We start from the raw sequence: 17275 nt of genomic DNA, 5'->3' as shown, positions 1-17275 counted from the left end.
AGTCTCCTAACTGGATTCCTGTTCCTGGAATAATATTTCTAAAACACAAATCTAATTACGTTATTCCCTGTGTTTAAAGCCTTTCAGTGGTGTCCCGTCTGTCCAGGCGATGGTGGAGGTGCTTTGCTGCGGTCAGTAGGTCTCTTGCTGGTCTTGCCTGCGCCTGCCTTTCACCCTCATATGCCCTGCCCTTCGTCTTTGTGTGCCCTTTTCTACACCTGCATGAAATCAACTTAAATTTCCTTCCATTTGCCCTGCTGTTTCATGCCTTTTATTTACAAAAGTCTACCTGGAATCATCACCATTTCTTCTTTGGAAGCCTTAAATTCTTTCCTGCTGAAATAGTGCTTTCTCTGTGAAGCTTTCTCTGATTGTGCCTCTAGGCAGAGGACGTATGACCTCTCTTTATGCTCCCGTAGTACTTTTTGTGTACCTCTGTTATAGAAGCTGATATTATTCTGCAGTGGTTTGTCTATGTCTCTGCCTCTCTTTCTAGTTTCTGAGCTCCTTGAGGGGCAGAGACTCTGCCTTTCTTGTTTTTGTCACCTTATTGCCTAGTATGATAGAGTATAACATCAAATCGGGGTCACTCGGTGAGTATTTGCCGAGTAGGTGAATGAATTCTGATTGGTTTCTGTTTTTTTCCCCAGGTGTAGCTTTCTAAGTAATTAAAAAATATAACATAAATTGAGATGCTTACTATATTTTACATATATTAACCTATATAGACACATATTTATATTTGTACCTCTCTGTGTATATATATGCATGTATATAGAGAGGGAAGGGGAGAAAGAGAATGTCTAGTTACTGCGGATTCCTTCCGAGACTTATTTCTGGCAAGGAACTATTTTTGGCAGTGTTACTCAGAGAGGGACATATGTATACAGTACTAGTTCTACTCAGTGCAGAGTTTTACTGGAGGCAGCAGCTTAGAAGCAGACTGAAGCAGAACGTACAGGAATCCAAAGCTTTCAGTAGCCTAGATGAACCTGGAGGGTGACATGCACACTGACGAGCCGTCCGGCGGAAAGAGGCTCTGCCGCCGCGACGCAGGATGGGAGTTGGAGGCACCACCTACACTGCCCTGTAACAGCGGAAGCTCCTTGGCTGGGGTCGTGACCGTGTTAGAAAAGAGGGGCCTCCAGAGTGCAGGAGCTGGAATCAGCTTGCTTTTCTTCTGATAAGTCAGACGTGATGAGCCAGCTGTCTGTGCTACTAAAGAGGAGAAGTGAGCCTCTTGCCATCTTCTCAAATAGTAAAGAAGTTAAGGAAGGACTTACAGTAATGCTACCATTAAAACTATTTTTGTTTTTTGAGTTCCCTTGCAGTTTTTACGCCCAGCATACACATAAGGCAACTTCGTAAAGCCCTGGCACATAGCAAGCTTTCAAGACGTGACAGCTATCATTAAGATTGCTCCTGTAGGGAGAATTATGTTTTTTCCTATGTCAGTCTTTCTACCCTGTCTTTTCAGTAGTGTTGATAATAAGCTTCAGTCTTTCATTCGGTCTCCCTAACCCCATCCCCCAACCCCCCCCACACACAGAGGAGAGGGTCCTTAACCTTCCTAATTGCTGACATTGAGAGAAAGAACTGAGAATGTAAGGCGTAGCCTCCCTGGGTTCCCTCTTGGTTTTGCCTATCAATAGAAAGGGTGCATTCTGCTCTAGTTTTTGTTCCTTGAAGTTAAACACATGTGGGCTATTTTACTTACTTGTTTATTTAGGCACTAAGTCTTTACAGTCCAGTGTGTTGTACATTAACAGCACATCTCAGTTTGGAGTAGCTGCATTTCCAGTGTGCAGTTGCCCTGTGTAGCCGCCAGCTGCTGGGTTGGACGGCACAGGTTCAGGGCAGTTCTGGAAGTTCGTTTGGCCCAGTTTTCTACTACTGGGCCGCTATGATTATTTTGCTTAGATGTGTCTGCTCTGTAGACTCGGCTCCTCCTTGGAAAAGTTACTCCAAGATGTAGACTCGCAGGAAGATTTTAACCTCGTTATGACTGGAGGTTTAAGCCATATTCTCACTCCAGAGTAAAGGTGATGGTGCTGATCTTTCTGATTCCTGCCTATATTTTTTAAATTTTTTAAAATTAACCATGATTCAGTTGTGGGTAACAGAAAACATTCTAGCTGTTATAAACAGAAGAGGACTTTTTTTTTTTTTTTTAATGAGAATTGGAGTCTTACAAACTCTTTCAAAGGACTGGAGGAGCAGGCTTTGGTGTGTTTTTGTTTTTTGTGTTTTTTTTAACATCTTTATTGGAGTATAATTGCCTTACAATGGTGTGTTAGTTTCTGCTTTACAACAAAGTGAATCAGTTATACATATACATATGTTCCCATATCTCTTCCCTCTTGCGTCTCCCTCCCTCCCACCCTCCCTATCCCACCCCTCTAGGTGGTCACAGAGCACCGAGCTGATCTCCCTGTGCTATGCGGCTGCTTCCCACCAGCTATCTATTTTACGTTTGGTAGTGTCTATATGTCCCTGCCACTCTCTCACTTTGTCCCAGCTTACCCTTCCCCCTCCCCGTATCCTCAAGTCCGTTCTCTAGTAAGTCTGTTTTTTAAGAGTAACTACTGGAAAAATATTGAGGAGCTTGCCTGCTGCAAGAGCGAACATCTGCCATAAAAAGTTGGGAAATCGGAAAGCCACTTCTTCTCAGCTGGCTCCAGTGCTACACTGACTCTTCCAAGATACAAGCCAGCAAAATGGTCATCCATACTGTCCTTTACCGCCGCGAAACTAGGGTCTGGGCACTGCTGGTACTTCTATAACCACTACTGCAAAAAAACAACTAGGATGACCAGAAGAGAAAAAAAAAAAAAGGAGAAAAGTTAGGTATACTGCTTGCCAGTAGAAAAGCACAGTAATAACAAAAGTATGGTCTCTACTGTAGTTTCACCTGGCAAATTTTATGCATTGGGTGCACCTGTTTGAGGAAAACTAGGTCATGTGTGGAGTGTCAGCCATAAGGAGTCTGGGAAACGTAGCCTTCAGCTTTTCAGCTTCTAGCAACACAGTCTGTAAGGCATCCGGAACAGAGTCGGGTGAAACAAGCTTCAGTATCTGCCACAAAATCTGAATTCCAGGAGAAGTGCTGTTTTTTATTTGCACCTGAACTCCAAACAGTTACTTTTAGCGTGGTTGCCCTTATCTCCAATTTTAACATGATTTTTTTCTTTTTTAACATAGCATTCTTTTTTCTATGTTGTTTTCATAATTAAATTATAATTTATAATGCATTGAGTTGATGGTTTATACCTTTCCCAAAGTCCAGAAAGCCCATAGGAAACAGAGGTTTAAAAAATTTTTTTAAATTGAGATACACTCGACATACATTATTGTGTAAGTTTAAGGTGTGTAATATATTGATTTGATATATTAATATTGCAGTATAGTTGCCATTGTAGCATTAGCTGACACCTCTGTTGCACCACATAATTATCATTTCTTCTAGTGCTGGGACACAATATTTTTTCATGTTAAAAAATTAGAAAATCTTTTGAGAGAACTTAGCCAACAGCAAAGTAGGTAAATTGTAAGTATTGGTTAATACAGCTTACATACATTAGCAGTAAGAATAAAATTCAAATGCTTTTCTAGAAATTATTAAGTATCCTAACATGATGTAGTCATTTTCTTTTACTGCTATAATATATTACTGTAATTTAGCAGCTTTAAAACAATGCAAATTGGTTTCTTATAATTCCCATAGGACAGAAACCTGGCAGGCTTGGGCGGGGTTCTGCTTAGAGTCTCAGCCAAAATCAAGGTGCCGGCAGGGCTGTGTTGTTTTCTGGAGGCTCTAGAGGAGAATTTGTTTCCATGCTCGTTCATGTTGTTGACAGAATTTAATTCCTTGTGTTTGTAAGACTGAGGTCCTCATTGCCTTGCTGGCTGTTACCTGAAATTTCTTCTCAGCTTCTAGATGCTTCTTGCATTCTTTAGCTTATGGCCCCCTCGCTGCATCTTCAACGCCAGCAGTGACGGGTTGAATCCCCCCACGCTTCACATCTCTCCTACCTCTTCCCCCACGGCATCTCTGTGACCCTAGCTGGGAAAGGGTCTCTGCCTTAAAGGCTCACGTGATTAGGTTAGTTCCACCCAGATAATTCAAGATGATCTCTTCACCTCAAGGTCTGTGTCCTTAATCATATCTGCAAAGGCCCTTTGCCATGTAATGTAATATACTTGCAGGTTCCAGGGATTAGGATATAGACATTTTTGGGGGGGCCATAATTCTACCAACCAGATATGGCACCTGTCAGGTTGGTCTAAAATGGTGAATGTGTCCTAAGTGTTTGTTGTGTGATGATGTCTTGGTAATTATTGAGTGATTACATGATTTATCATTTTTTATTACTTAAATAACATATTAATGAATGATGTGATATAGACCTAAATAACCAAATTAAACTATTCTTCTATTATTGACAAGAAAACTATTTAAATTGCAAGACTAGACCTTAATTTTTCTTTCCTTTAACTGGGATACGACAGAAAAAATAAGTAGAAGTAGACAGATACTAAACTAAAAACTTGGCTTTTGTAGAACAAATTTATCTTTCTTTGATCAAAAGCAGATGTAGTTGTTGTCATTTCTGTTTAAACAAATGTTAATGTATGGGCATTTTTCTCCACATGGACTCTCTTGGGTTTAATAAATGGAGAGTTTGAATTTTAGCTGATTGCTTCAAGATTGGCAGGAGGTTCCACATTATAAACCTTTTAAATACTAATAATCATCCACTTGTTTACGTGAAAAACAAAATGCCTTTCAACATTTAAAGGTGGATCATCTGAATCTTCTACGTTTGTCTGGGTCACGGTAGCATTGTTCAAATGAATATTTCTTAATTAATCTAAATAATAAATACTTTAAAATGTCTTGTCAAAGAAACAAACGTGAGTATCTCATTGGAGGATATTATATTGGTAAAAAAAGGATGAACCCATTATTCGCCTTATAAATATTTCTTTGACTAATGCACTAAGATGTATTTTCCTTTACCGAATTTTCTTTTGTAAATGATTCGAGGAGGTACAATATGCTAATAGTGCTTTGTTTCACATTTTTTTGTTACTGGCAAAGATGGATTTTTAGATCTATTTGTCTTCATGTCTGATAATTTTAAGTAGTCACATTTTCACTCTCTGCTCTGTTCTTGTGACTTCCCACGTTTTTGCTCTTGCCATTTTCTTTTTTTTTAACATAGGATGAAGTAAGTGTCCCAGGCAGCAACTCAGCTGACCTGTTCCACTGGACCACTGCTACCACCATGAAAGTCCTTTCCAACACCACGACCACCACCAGGGCTGTGCTGCAGGCCGTCAGTGATGGGCAGTGGTGGAAGAAGTCTTTGACTTACCTTCGACCCCTTCAAGTAAGCAGTGCATCTTGCTTTTTTAATTCAATTGGTGTGGTTTATATCAGTTCATTAGCATGCTCTTCAGTTGGTTTCACTGTTGTTACAGCTTTATCTTCTTTGGATTATTAAAATAATCTCATAAGAAATCTAGGCCTCGCATCAGATAGGGAATGAGTAATTGATTTTATGGAATGTAATGTACTACCATACAATACTTGCAAAAGACACCAGTACGGATTTAAGTACGGTTTGGTTTATGTGTCAGAATTGAAGTTTACTGGGACGAAAAGGAAAATGATGTTTATCAAGGCTCTCTCTCTCTTTTGCTGTTTCTGTAGGCCAGTAGTGGAAGAGAAGTGCTAGGAGCCAGCCTGGGGGCTGTCTTAGTTCTCTCGAGCTGCTGTAACAAAAATATCATAGACTGGGTGGTTTAAGCAGCAGACAGTTATTTCTCACAGTTCTGGAAACTGGGGAGTCCAAGATCAAGGTGCTGGCAGATTTAGTATTTGATGCAGGCCTGCTTCCTGGTTCATAGACCACCGTCTATTGGCTGTGTCCTCACACGGCAAAAGGGGTGAGGGACTTCTCTGGAGTCTCTTTTATAAGGGCACTAATCTCATTCCCGAGGGTTCTGCCATCATGACCGAATCACCTACCAAAGGCCCCACCTGTTAATAGTATTACACTGGGGTTAGGATTTCAACATATGAATTTGGGGCAGGGGGCACAAACATTCAGTCTTTAGTAGGGCCTTTAGGTAAAGAGAATGCTTTAACCGATTCTTTCACGCATTCTGCAAGTAGAGGTCAAGACAAGCAGTAGAACAACTGAGTTTGCTTTCTGTGACATCTTAACCCGCTGTGTCCCTGCTGTCTTCTCTGCATTCTCACACTGCCATCCACCCTTTAATCTCACACTGGAAAACTCAGAGGAAAAAGAAACATGTGCCTCCTTATAAATGCACCCTGAACATTTGAGTATCTTATTTATTAATTCATTCTGCAAATACTTACAGGCATTTTCCATGTGTCAGATAATGTGCTCATCACTGGGAAAAGAGTGGGGAAATCCTTCAGTCTAGTTCCCTTCCCTTGTGTAACCTGTATCCCAGTGGAGGAGACAAAGAAACCAACAGATAACAATATTTGTATAATAATGACATGGCAGGTGGTAATGAGTACTATGAAGATAACGTTAAGCAAGGTCAGGGAATGGTGAGTGATGCCGGGGGAGTGAGGTTCTGATTAGGGAAGGTAGTTTCTCAGAAGAGGAATCACTCTGAGCAGAAAGCTGGTTGAGCCAAGTAGGGCAAGTACATTTTGAAGGAATGTGCTTGACCTCTTTGCAGGACAGAAAGGAGGCCCAGGTAAGTGGGAGCAGCGTGGTGAGTGGGAAGAGAGGTAGGAGGTGAGATGAGAGAGGTGGTGAAGAGGCCCGCCGTGTCAAGCCTTCCGTAGCCGGTGGTAAGGACCACACATTTTATTCTCAGCAACACGGAGAGCTGTTGGAAAATTCAGACGATGCAGTTGTGTGATCCAACTTTACTTTTCATAAGCTTATTTAACTTCTGTGTAGAGAGGCGTCAGGAGTGAGTCAGGAGTGAAGCAAAAAGACGAATCTCTCTTCCAGGACTCCAGGTGAGAGATGTTGGTGGTTTGGATTAGGGTAGCCATGAAGGAAGTGGGAAGTGTTTGGTTTAGGGATGCATTTTGTGGACCTGATGATGGTCTGAATGTGGGATATGCAGGAAAGAGAACTAAGGATGATCGCCCAGAAGAAACCACCTACTGACATGCAGTGGGCTTGACTTTGGGTTAAGTCTGTGCATCTCTCATCATTTCATGTATCACACTGGATTATGATTAGGGTTACTTTTCTGTCTCACCTGTTGGGGTGTTTTGAGGGTTTATGTCTTAGATAAAGTGTTTAATACTGTGCCTAATATATAGTTTCTATTAAGTGTCAGCTGTAACTTTTAACCTCATTTGCAGCAGGAGCTTGATTGTTTCCTGAGGCTATGCTTGGCCTAAAGTAAGTGCTCAATAAACTTTGGAGGAATGGGTGAATATGCTTGGCTTTTCCAATAAGGGGCTCTTTACAATCTATTTGAGGAGAGCAAAACATAAAGACAGTTAACCATGGTAGGGATACTATAATACTGCTAGTGAGGAGTACTGATGACCAGTCTTATGAAGGCATCTGTGTGGGTTGTAGTTGTGGAGGAGGTGGGAGTGATGAAGGGAGCCCAGTCGGACCTTGTCTCCATCTGGTGCAGTTTCAGCAGGTGCGGTCTGAGGTGGGCCTGGAAGGAGAGGTGGGCAGTCAGCACGGACCATTACCCTCATAATGGAAGAAAGGCATAGGGGCCCATAGGATGCATAAGGTAGATGGTTTAGTTGGTGTGGAGAGTTAGTCTTTAAAGCTAATTAACATTTAATAAATTTGAATGTTATTCTGTGCAGTTGAGATTGAATACTGTTGACTGCATTATTCAGAGCTACTAAAGGGTTTTGGAGCAAGGGAACAGTATGCACAGAGTGATGTTTTGGAAAGGTTATTCTGACTGTGGTACAGAATGTTGGCCATGTGTGTAACACCGATTGCTTCGATGTTTCTGATTCAGTGATATCAAAGTGACCAGGAAAATCAAAAGGCCCTTCAGGGTAACGTTGAAGTGCTGCACTTAGAATGTGGTGATTATGCTCACATTCTCTGCTGGGTATCGGTGTCACTCTGACACTCTCTCTTTGGATCACACAGTGCACACTGATGAGTTTCTCCTGAAATCTATTTGTTGTCTTCCTTCCTTTCCTCCTCCACCTCCCCTCCCAGCTCTCTTTCTTTTTATCCAGTGCTCTTCACTTTGTTCTGTTTAGGGACAAGAATTTGGTGGTGCTTATCGAATTGGAACCAGAGCCAATGAAGGCCTAGAAAAACAAGGCTGTCATCCTTTTTACGAATCTGTTGTCTGCAATCCCTTTGTTGTAGAGGTAAGGTACAGTGCGCCTACGAACACAGATTTAACTGTCATGGTGTTGTGGGCATTTTACAATGAACAAAACTTACAATTTTCCTGAAAATGTACTTCTTTTGCTTTGTTCTTACTCATGTTGTTCATTGGTTTTATGTGATTTGTTTCATATACATTACAACATGTTATGAGACTAAAATCTATTTATAATTTTACGTAAAATAATATGCTTCAGTAAGTGAGAAGCTGTAATTCAAGTTACCAGAAGATAAAATTCCTATCATTATGTTTTCCAAGAATATCTTTCTAGAGAAAAACACACCCTACCAAATGGCGTAACTGCTTCTTTTGTCTAGTCTGAAGTGACCTATGACACCTATCAGCATGTCCCGGTAGAAAGCTTTGCAGAAGTATTGCTGAGAACTGGGAAACTGGCAGAGACTAAAACTGAAGGAGAAGAAGTATTTCCAACAACAGAAGGTATGAAAGAAGGTTCTAGTTCCCCGACAGTGTGTAACTCATATTAGGAGAATAATAGATGAGACTGTATAAATGAATGAGAGTTGGGAAAAACAATAACATTTTCAGTAATTTTGAATGGCTTAACTTGACACCATCATTTATACATTTATTTATTCATTGATTTAAATCATTTATGGAGTATCTACTCTTTTCTGGATACTTACTAATTGAGGATTTAAAAGGTAAATAAGATATAATTCCTATCTTTAGGTTGCTAATTATGTAAAGTGATTCTTATAGTGAATGATATAAAGTGCTCAGTAAATATTTCCTTTTTTCCTGCTTTTGTGGATTAATTAAGAACATTTAAGTGCTTGTTTCATGGAATGTAGATGTATATTTCATCTTAAGAATTTTCTGCATGGTGACATATCTTTCCATGTGAAATTTTTTGAAAAGAATGAAATGTATGCAAGTTTACCAAAGACAACTTGCCATTTATACTTTTTTCCTCTTTAGCCTCCTTCTTTTCAAGGTTCCAGCGTAATTGCCTTGACTTTTTTTGTTTTTTTTTTTTTTTTTTCATTTTCCCTCTCTCTCTGCTCTCCCATCCTTAGTGGTACCTCAGGATTTAAAGGTTGCTGGGGCTCCAGCTATCTTGTCTATATTCCAGGCATCAGTAAGGAGGAAAGCGGGCGTGAGAAAAACAGTTTTCTTGGCAGTCCTGTCCAGGACTTCCACCTACCTATTACCGGCTACATCTAACTGCCAGTGAGCATCTTAAGAATTTTCTGCATGGTGACATATCTTTCCATGTGAAATTTTTTGAAAAGAATGAAATGTATGCAAGTTTACCAAAGACAACTTGCCATTTATACTTTTTTCCTCTTTAGCCTCCTTCTTTTCAAGGTTCCAGGGTAATTGCCTTGACTTTTTTTGTTTTTTTGTTTTTTTTCCAATTTTCCCTCTCTCTCTGCTCTCCCATCCTTAGTGGTACCTCAGGATTTAAAGGTTGCTGGGGCTCCAGCTATCTTGTCTATATTCCAGGCATCAGTCAGGAGGAAAGCGGGCATGGGAAAAACAGTTTTCTTGGCAGTCCTGTCCAGGACTTCCACCTACCTATTACCGGCTACATCTAACTGCCAGTGAGCCTGGACGATGCTGTCTGTTAATGGAGCACATTGCTGTGTGGAATAAAACTTGGGGAAATGTGTGTGGGGAATAGAACTGCCATGTTCCCAGAAACCTGATGCTATAACTTATTTTTGGATCATTCTTTCAATCAATATTTATATGCAGTTGGGAAGATAGGAAGCAAATACCATTTCCCTGTCCACTGTGCAGAGCCCTTGAATCCTGGAGGTTTTTACAAAGCATACACCATTTTCTTCAGTTCTGAGACGCATGTGATCATCTGTAGTTTTTCTGTCTCTTATCATTTCTGAAATCAGGGTACAAGTCACAGCTGATGAGTACGTTTATGTTTCTTTTTTTTTCTCCAAAAAGCTACTATGAAATTCACGACATCTGACAAATGATATTGAACATATATGAAGAGTATAGTTGCATTGCTGTTTCCCCTTTTAATTATTATTTATTACTTCTTTTCTTTTAAAAAAATTGTCTCTAGTTATTCATGGGTTAAATTATGATTGATTATTGGGATAGCTTATACAGATAAAATCTAAGACCCTAAGAAATTACTGGGTTAGACATGGAAATATCGTCTGTTAGTTGGCATAATAAAGGACTGAAATAATAATCGGAATTTGGAAACATTGACTCATGTAATATCTTAATTTAGGATTTAGCTTATGACATATATATGTGAATTTGCATACCTCTCATACAGAAGGTATGCCTTACAAAAAGGCAAAAGAATGGAATCACACGCTAAAGGTTTGAAAGATGGCTGCATCCTTAAGTAGGCCCTCTCACACTGATTTCTCAGTTTACTAAGGCTTCTGCTATTTTCCCGACCTGTTTTTGGAGAGAGGTGGAGAGTAGTTGAGCATAAGGCCCTGGTGGGGCACAGATTTCTGGATTAGTCTGTCTCCTCTTTTCACAGGGTTCTTAACAGTACTTGATCATCTTTGCTGTAGTTGGTAACTGAATGATGAGGTGTCAAAATGATCTCGAAACATGAAGCAGATAGAGATTTTCTGGAGGAGCTGTGTGGATTGGGGGTAATACACTCAATGATGAATCGGGGGATCCCCTCCAGTTCCCTTTCTCACCATGTGTACATTACTCATTGAAGCAATGGTCCTTGAGCCACCTGTGTGCCAGTTACTGTCCTCGTACTTGGAATACAAAGTTGAAGAAGACACTATTTTTATCTTCAGTGGGCTTGCAGTCGAGTGAGGAGACAAATTTATGTGTAAGCGCTAAGACAGGCAAACACAGGAGGCATTGGGATGACAGACGTATGACGGCTGAGTGACGAGGGCGTGTGAAGAGGCTTCCTGGGGCGGGTGGTATTTGACCTGAGTTTTGAAGGATGAATACGAGTATAGTACATGAAAAAGGGGGGAGCTTGAGAGGGAGGTGTGTTAGGAGAGGGAGAAGGGGGATATTTTGGGTAGAGGGAAGAAGATGCACCGAAGCAAAGAAGATAGACATCATGGTTTTTCAGGGATTTGTGTGTTACTCTAATACCCGGAGAGGAGAGACAGTGTGGGCAACCAGTGAAGAAATGAGGCAGCAGTTGGCTGGAAGGAACGCGGGTGCTGAGTTACACATTTTAAATGAACCTGCTACTGAATGCTATGGGGGTTTCAAGCAGAAGAATATTATTCAGTTTCCTTATCTGTACAATGGGCATAACGGCCTATACGTTCCACCTCTGGATTTGTTGCTCTTTAGTGACGATGATGGGGCCCCGTCTGCGCACCTTTTCCTAAAGGCTAGTCCTGCCCTGCACTGACTTCCTTGCCATTGATCATCTCGTACTTTAGTCCATCCAATTATGATTTCACCTTGTTTTCAAGGCCTGCTGCCATAGCTCTCCGTCCTGGTTGCACATTCAAATCACTTAGGGTATTTTTAAGAAATACTGAAGCCTCAGATCCAATGTAGACCATTTATTTCAGAATCCCTGAAGTGGGGTCCAAACACATCAGATATCTTTTACAGTTCCTCAGGTGATTCAGTTGTGAAACCATGGTTAAGACCCTTTGGATGTTTCACGTAAGATAATAGATTCTTTCCAACCGTCACGTGTCTGTTCTTCAAACTCTGACACACTTGCTTCCTGGCAGCCTGGAGAAAGCCACCTGTATCTTTTATGTCTGTGTCTGGTCTTTTCAGCGTAAGGGTCGTATCCTGAGTGCTGTATCTATTTCTAACACTTTTACCAGGGTTTTCTATATGATAGGTGCAAAATCAGTGTCTCTTCACAACGATGAGAGTAGGTACAGTACGTGCATGACAGTTATTGGGACAGGAATTGAGACTATGCTTTTGGTGAATCTGAATCCAAGTTCCCAGAGGCATGTGTTCCATTCTTAGTACTGTAGTGTCTGTGAGATTTTAGGGATTTTCCTTCTGCCCCAGTGTTTCTTCAAATTGTCCTTTTTGACAGATTTTAATATCCCATCATGGGAAAGAACCCAAGTCCATTAAAATATTAAAAAAAAATTTTTTTCTAATATTGTTTAATTGAATAGGAAAAACATTTCAGAGTACCTACTGTGTATATTAAGAATGGAACTTTTTAAATATAGAGGTGATTTTAATATAAATCATTCCTTTAATTTACATTTGGGTTTATGAATTTATGAAGCATTTTCATAAACTATCACATTTGATATCTCTTTTTTTGCAGATAAACAGGCAACTTTATTATAAAGTAGGTACAAATAAAATGTGATCTTATAGGTCTGATACATTAGAATACTAGACGTTTCATTTTTTAAAAAAGTGCATTTAGATATTTCTTCCTAACCCTTGAAATTTATAATAAGTCAGTCAACAGACTATGGCCATACCCTTCCCTGCATGCCTTTTGTTGCATCTGTTAAATGGCATTCTGAGTAGAATGAACCTGACATGTGTGGTGTATCTCTTTTTATTCCCTTCCAATTCTATTGAAATATAATTGACATATAGCACTGTATGAATTTAAGGTGTACAGTGTAATGATCTGACTTATATACGTCATGAAATGATTATCAAAATAAGTTTAGTGAACACTCATCATCTCATATAGATGGGAAATAAAGAAAAATTTAAAAAATATTTTTCCTTGTGATGAGAACTCTTAGGATTTACCCTCTTAATAACTTTCCCATGTAATATACAGCAGTATTGATTATATTAATCATGTTGTACATTGCATTCCTAGTACTTATTTATAAGTGGAAGTTTGTACTGCTTTTTAACTAGTTTCATCTAATTCTCCACCCCCCTACCCCCTGCCTCTGGTGACCACAAATCTGATCTCTTTTTCGATGAGTTTGCTTGTTTTTGAAGTATAATTGACCTACAACACTGTCAGTTCCCGGTATACAGCATAGTGATTTGATACTCCTGTGTATTACAAAATGATCACCGTGTTTGATTTCTCTTGATAACGCTAATGTATTTGAGACAGATATCTCTGGCTATTTTATAATGTCAGATATTTGTCAGAAAGTCAGCAGATTTGATGAATGATATAGGTTAAATGACCCAAATTAAAAATCGTAAAAATGTGACTCCTGACTTCGGAAGTAGGTCCTGGTACAAATTAAACTTCGCAACATGAGCTGACTTTTCAGAATTTTTTAATAAAGTTGATGAAAAGGTTTTTATGGAGACTAGCTGAAGAAAACCGATCATTATTTATTTAGCTAAATGAATGATTTAATGGCTAATGATTTCCAAATCGATAATATGGGCATCCTTCCTCTGTGAATTGAGTTCTGGAATTAAATTTATCATAGAGTGCTTTCCAGAGGCACTTGCTTTGCAGAGAATTAGTGCTTGGAGGCTTAGACGTAGGTTTCATCTGATTTTGGCTGTATAACTTGTTAGAAAATGCATTGTGTTCAAGGTTAGAGAATAAGCACTGCAAATTAAATTCATACACACTGCTAAATGTAGGGCAGGCCTTTTTTGAGGGAAAAAAAAAAAAACAAACTTAAATGGTAATGTAAAATCACTGTGACCCAGTCTGTGGCCGGCCTGACATCTGGTGGACCCCAGTGAAACACCGTGGGATCTGGTCTGCTTCAGATCCTCATTGATAATTTTGTCCTGCGTCGCATCAGATGGCTTACAGATTCATACTCTGTGAAGCTTCCTGTACGTGGGGGCTTGATTTCCACTTTGCAAGAATAGTTGAGCCTCAGTGAGGGCTGCTGGGAAAGTTCGGGTGGTGTGAAGTGTGGGCAGTTATCGTGTCTCTCCCTACTCCCCTCCCCACTGGTCCCTCCACCATCAGTTTCCTTCAACAATTCAGTTATTAGTCAGGAGGGGTTCTGGGTTGTAGGGATTGATGAGCTGTGATCTGACTTTGGAGGAAAAAGATGTCACAAGATGACTTCAGCAGTTGTGTTAAGGATTAGGGAAGAGATATGATCCCTTCCCTTTCAACCTGGGGACGTAGGGGACTGTGGTATACCCGATGCCAGTGATTGTGGTCTTTCTAGTCTTGGAGCAGTGGGGAGGTCATGGGCTTTGTGTGGCCGGAAACTCAGCTGCCTTATTGCTGGAGACAAGGCATGTGTATACTTGTCTACAAGGATCTTTCAGGAAACCCCATTTGGGAAAAAAAAAAAAACAAAAAAAAAACTGATGGGGAGCTTGAGCATTTGGCACTGTTTTCAGAGAGGATTTTTTTCTCTTTTCTTTCCCAAATATTTTATTAAGGAAATTTTCAAATGCACAGAAAAGTTGAGAAAATTCTACAGTGAACTCCCATATACTTCTCCACCTAGATTCTACAGCGAACATTTTAGTATACTTGCTCTAGTCCATCCACCAAATCCAGCTTCTTTGCTGGCACGTTTCAAAGTTGTTGGCATCATTACACTTCACCCCTTGACACTGCACTGTGCATATCTTTAACTAGAGTCAGTATTTCTTACTTTTTTGTGAGATAACATCTACAAACAATGAAATACAAAAATCTTAAGTGTAGACGGAAGACGTAACCCTGACTCCTTTCAAGATACGGAACATTTCTATGACCCCAGAAAGTTGATGCCTCTTTCCTGAAAACACCCACCCCACACTCCCAGTCAGGTGACAAATGTTTGGATTTTTTCCTGCTGTAGATTAGTTTTGACTGTTCTAGAATTCATTCAGTGGAATCATACAGGATGTATTCTTTTGTGTAAAACTTGAGATTTATCTGCATCTATCAGTAGGTTTTTTTTTTCTTTTACGAAGTTTTTTTTTTTTTAATTTATTTATTTTATTTATTTATTTTTGGCTGCGCTGGGTCTTCGTTGCTGCACGGGGGCTTTCTCTAGTTGCGGCGAGCGGGGGCTACTCTTCGTTGTGGTGCGCGGGCTTCTCATTGCGGTGGCTTCTCTCGTTGTGGAGCACGGGCTCTGGGTGCGTGGGCTTCAGTAGTTGTGGCTCATGGGCTCAGTAGTTGTGGCTCATGGGCTCTAGAGCGCAAGCTCAGTAGTTGTGGCGCACGGGCTTAGTTGCTCCGCGGCATGTGGGATCTTCCCGGACCAGGGCTCAAACCCATGTCCGCTGCATTGGCAGGCGGATTCTTAACCACTGCGCCACCAAGGAAGCCCTCTTTTTTTGTTTTTTAATGACTGAGAAGTAGTCCATTGTATGACTGTACCACAGTTTACCCATTTTTCTGTTAAGGGACATGAAGGCTTTTTCCAGTTGATGGTTGTTATGAAAAAGCTGCTGTGAACTCTTGTACAGTGTTTTTGTGGACCTGTGTTTTTACTTCTCTGGGATAACTATCTAAGGGTAGAATTTCTGGGCCAAAGGTTATGGATTTGTTTAGTTTTATAAGAAACTATCAGACCTCTCTTACTTGTCAGCTGTTGTGGTTTTTCTGGGCTCTGGTTCTTTAAGACTTCAGGTTCTCTCTCCGAATTTTACCTGCCTGGCAAGGAACAGACAGGAGCTTGCCCTCAGGATAGAAGCTGTAAAAATGGGAAATTACCGGTGCCATATCATTTTTCCAAATGGCATCTACCCTCCAGTTTCTGTCTGCTTTCAGTGCCTCTCCAGTGCCTTCCGATACTTGCCTTTTGTGCTTTATCCAGAGTTTATAGTTTTCATCTGCACAAGGACTGTACCAGTAACAGAACCCAATCGCAGAAGAATTTAAATAGAGTTTATTATTCTGGATTTCGCTGGAGTTCATCCTTTGACAGTAGGGCAAAAGTCTGAGTCATAGTTCCCCAGAGAGAGGAAATAGCCCAGGTGCCTTTCTCTTAGGATTAATCCTGAGGAGTCAACTCATATGAGTGAAGACTTACCCTGTGGAGTGGATTTTGGACTTCCCCCAACCTTAAGGGATCTTCATCTTGTGTAGTTGAAGTAGATGTCAAGAAGCCTCTTGAGAAATGGGCCAAGTGGACATTCACGTGGGTGAGTCGTGCCAGCTGAATAGCAGTCCTGGTCGAGTCGCTGCGATGAGGACTTGGCTTAAAGTGAGAATTTGAAGAACACGCGGCAGTTCGGCAACAGCTGTGAAAGTTATGGCTGCGGGTGTTGTTTGACCTAATAATTCTGCTTCTAGGAATTGGTCCTGTGAATTCACACGTATGAAAAATATGGCATATGTTCATTGCTTGCAATAGCGTAATATTGTCGACCGCCTGATACATATTGACAAGAAGAGATACCTTACTTTGTATCTCTTGTCTCCTGTCTGTATTAGTCAGCTTGGGCTGCCATAACAAAATGCCATAGACCAAGTGGCTTAAACAACAGAAATTTAGTCTCACAGTTTGGAGACTGGAAATCAGGGTGCCAGCATTTTTGGGTTCTGGTAGTGATCTCTTCCTGGCTAGCACATGGCTGTCTTCTCACTGTGTCTTTACATCAGGGCAGAGCGGGGGGTGGGGGGGAGGGGGGCAGGGAGGGAGGGGGGAGAGAGAGTAGAGTGTTTACAAGTAAACTCTGATGTCTCCGCTTATAAGGGCACTAACCCCATCATGAGGATCCCACTCCTCATGACCTCATCTAACCCTAATTACTTCCCAAAGGCCCCATCTCCAAATACCCTCAGGTTGAGGGCTGGGGCTTCAACATATAAATTTGGGGGAATCACAAACATTTGGTTCATAACACTGTCTTTACAGATGAACTGTCTTTCTGAGTTTAGGTGATTTACATAGCTTTCCAAGCCTATGTAAAAACAAGTTAATACTGTATTCTTTGCAGAGCTTTTTGTGGCACTTAGAGCTAATTTATACAAAGCATCTATCTCATATCTGGCTCATCAAAGCAGATTTTTTTTTTTTTTTTTTTTTTTTTTTTTTTTTTAGCGCTACGC

The 17275-nt window shown here is 40.5% G+C and overlaps 1 protein-coding gene across 1 annotated transcript in view; it reads left to right on the top strand.

Annotated features, from left to right (window-relative positions):
* NBAS (NBAS subunit of NRZ tethering complex) overlaps nt 1-17275 on the top strand; it is a 357350-nt gene that overhangs the window by 208752 nt on the left and 131323 nt on the right. The window contains exons 36-38 of the mRNA XM_024119119.3: nt 5226-5393; nt 8255-8368; nt 8706-8829. Of these exons, the coding sequence (XP_023974887.1) occupies nt 5226-5393; nt 8255-8368; nt 8706-8829 (406 nt within the window). The remainder of the gene's footprint in view (nt 1-5225; nt 5394-8254; nt 8369-8705; nt 8830-17275) is intronic.

The sequence above is a fragment of the Physeter macrocephalus genome, chromosome 12 (assembly GCF_002837175.3).
Source record: "Physeter macrocephalus isolate SW-GA chromosome 12, ASM283717v5, whole genome shotgun sequence".
NCBI classification, from domain to species: Eukaryota; Metazoa; Chordata; class Mammalia; order Artiodactyla; family Physeteridae; genus Physeter; species Physeter macrocephalus.
Note: the sequence above shows the minus strand (reverse complement) of the source record. Positions and strands in the feature narration are given on the sequence as shown.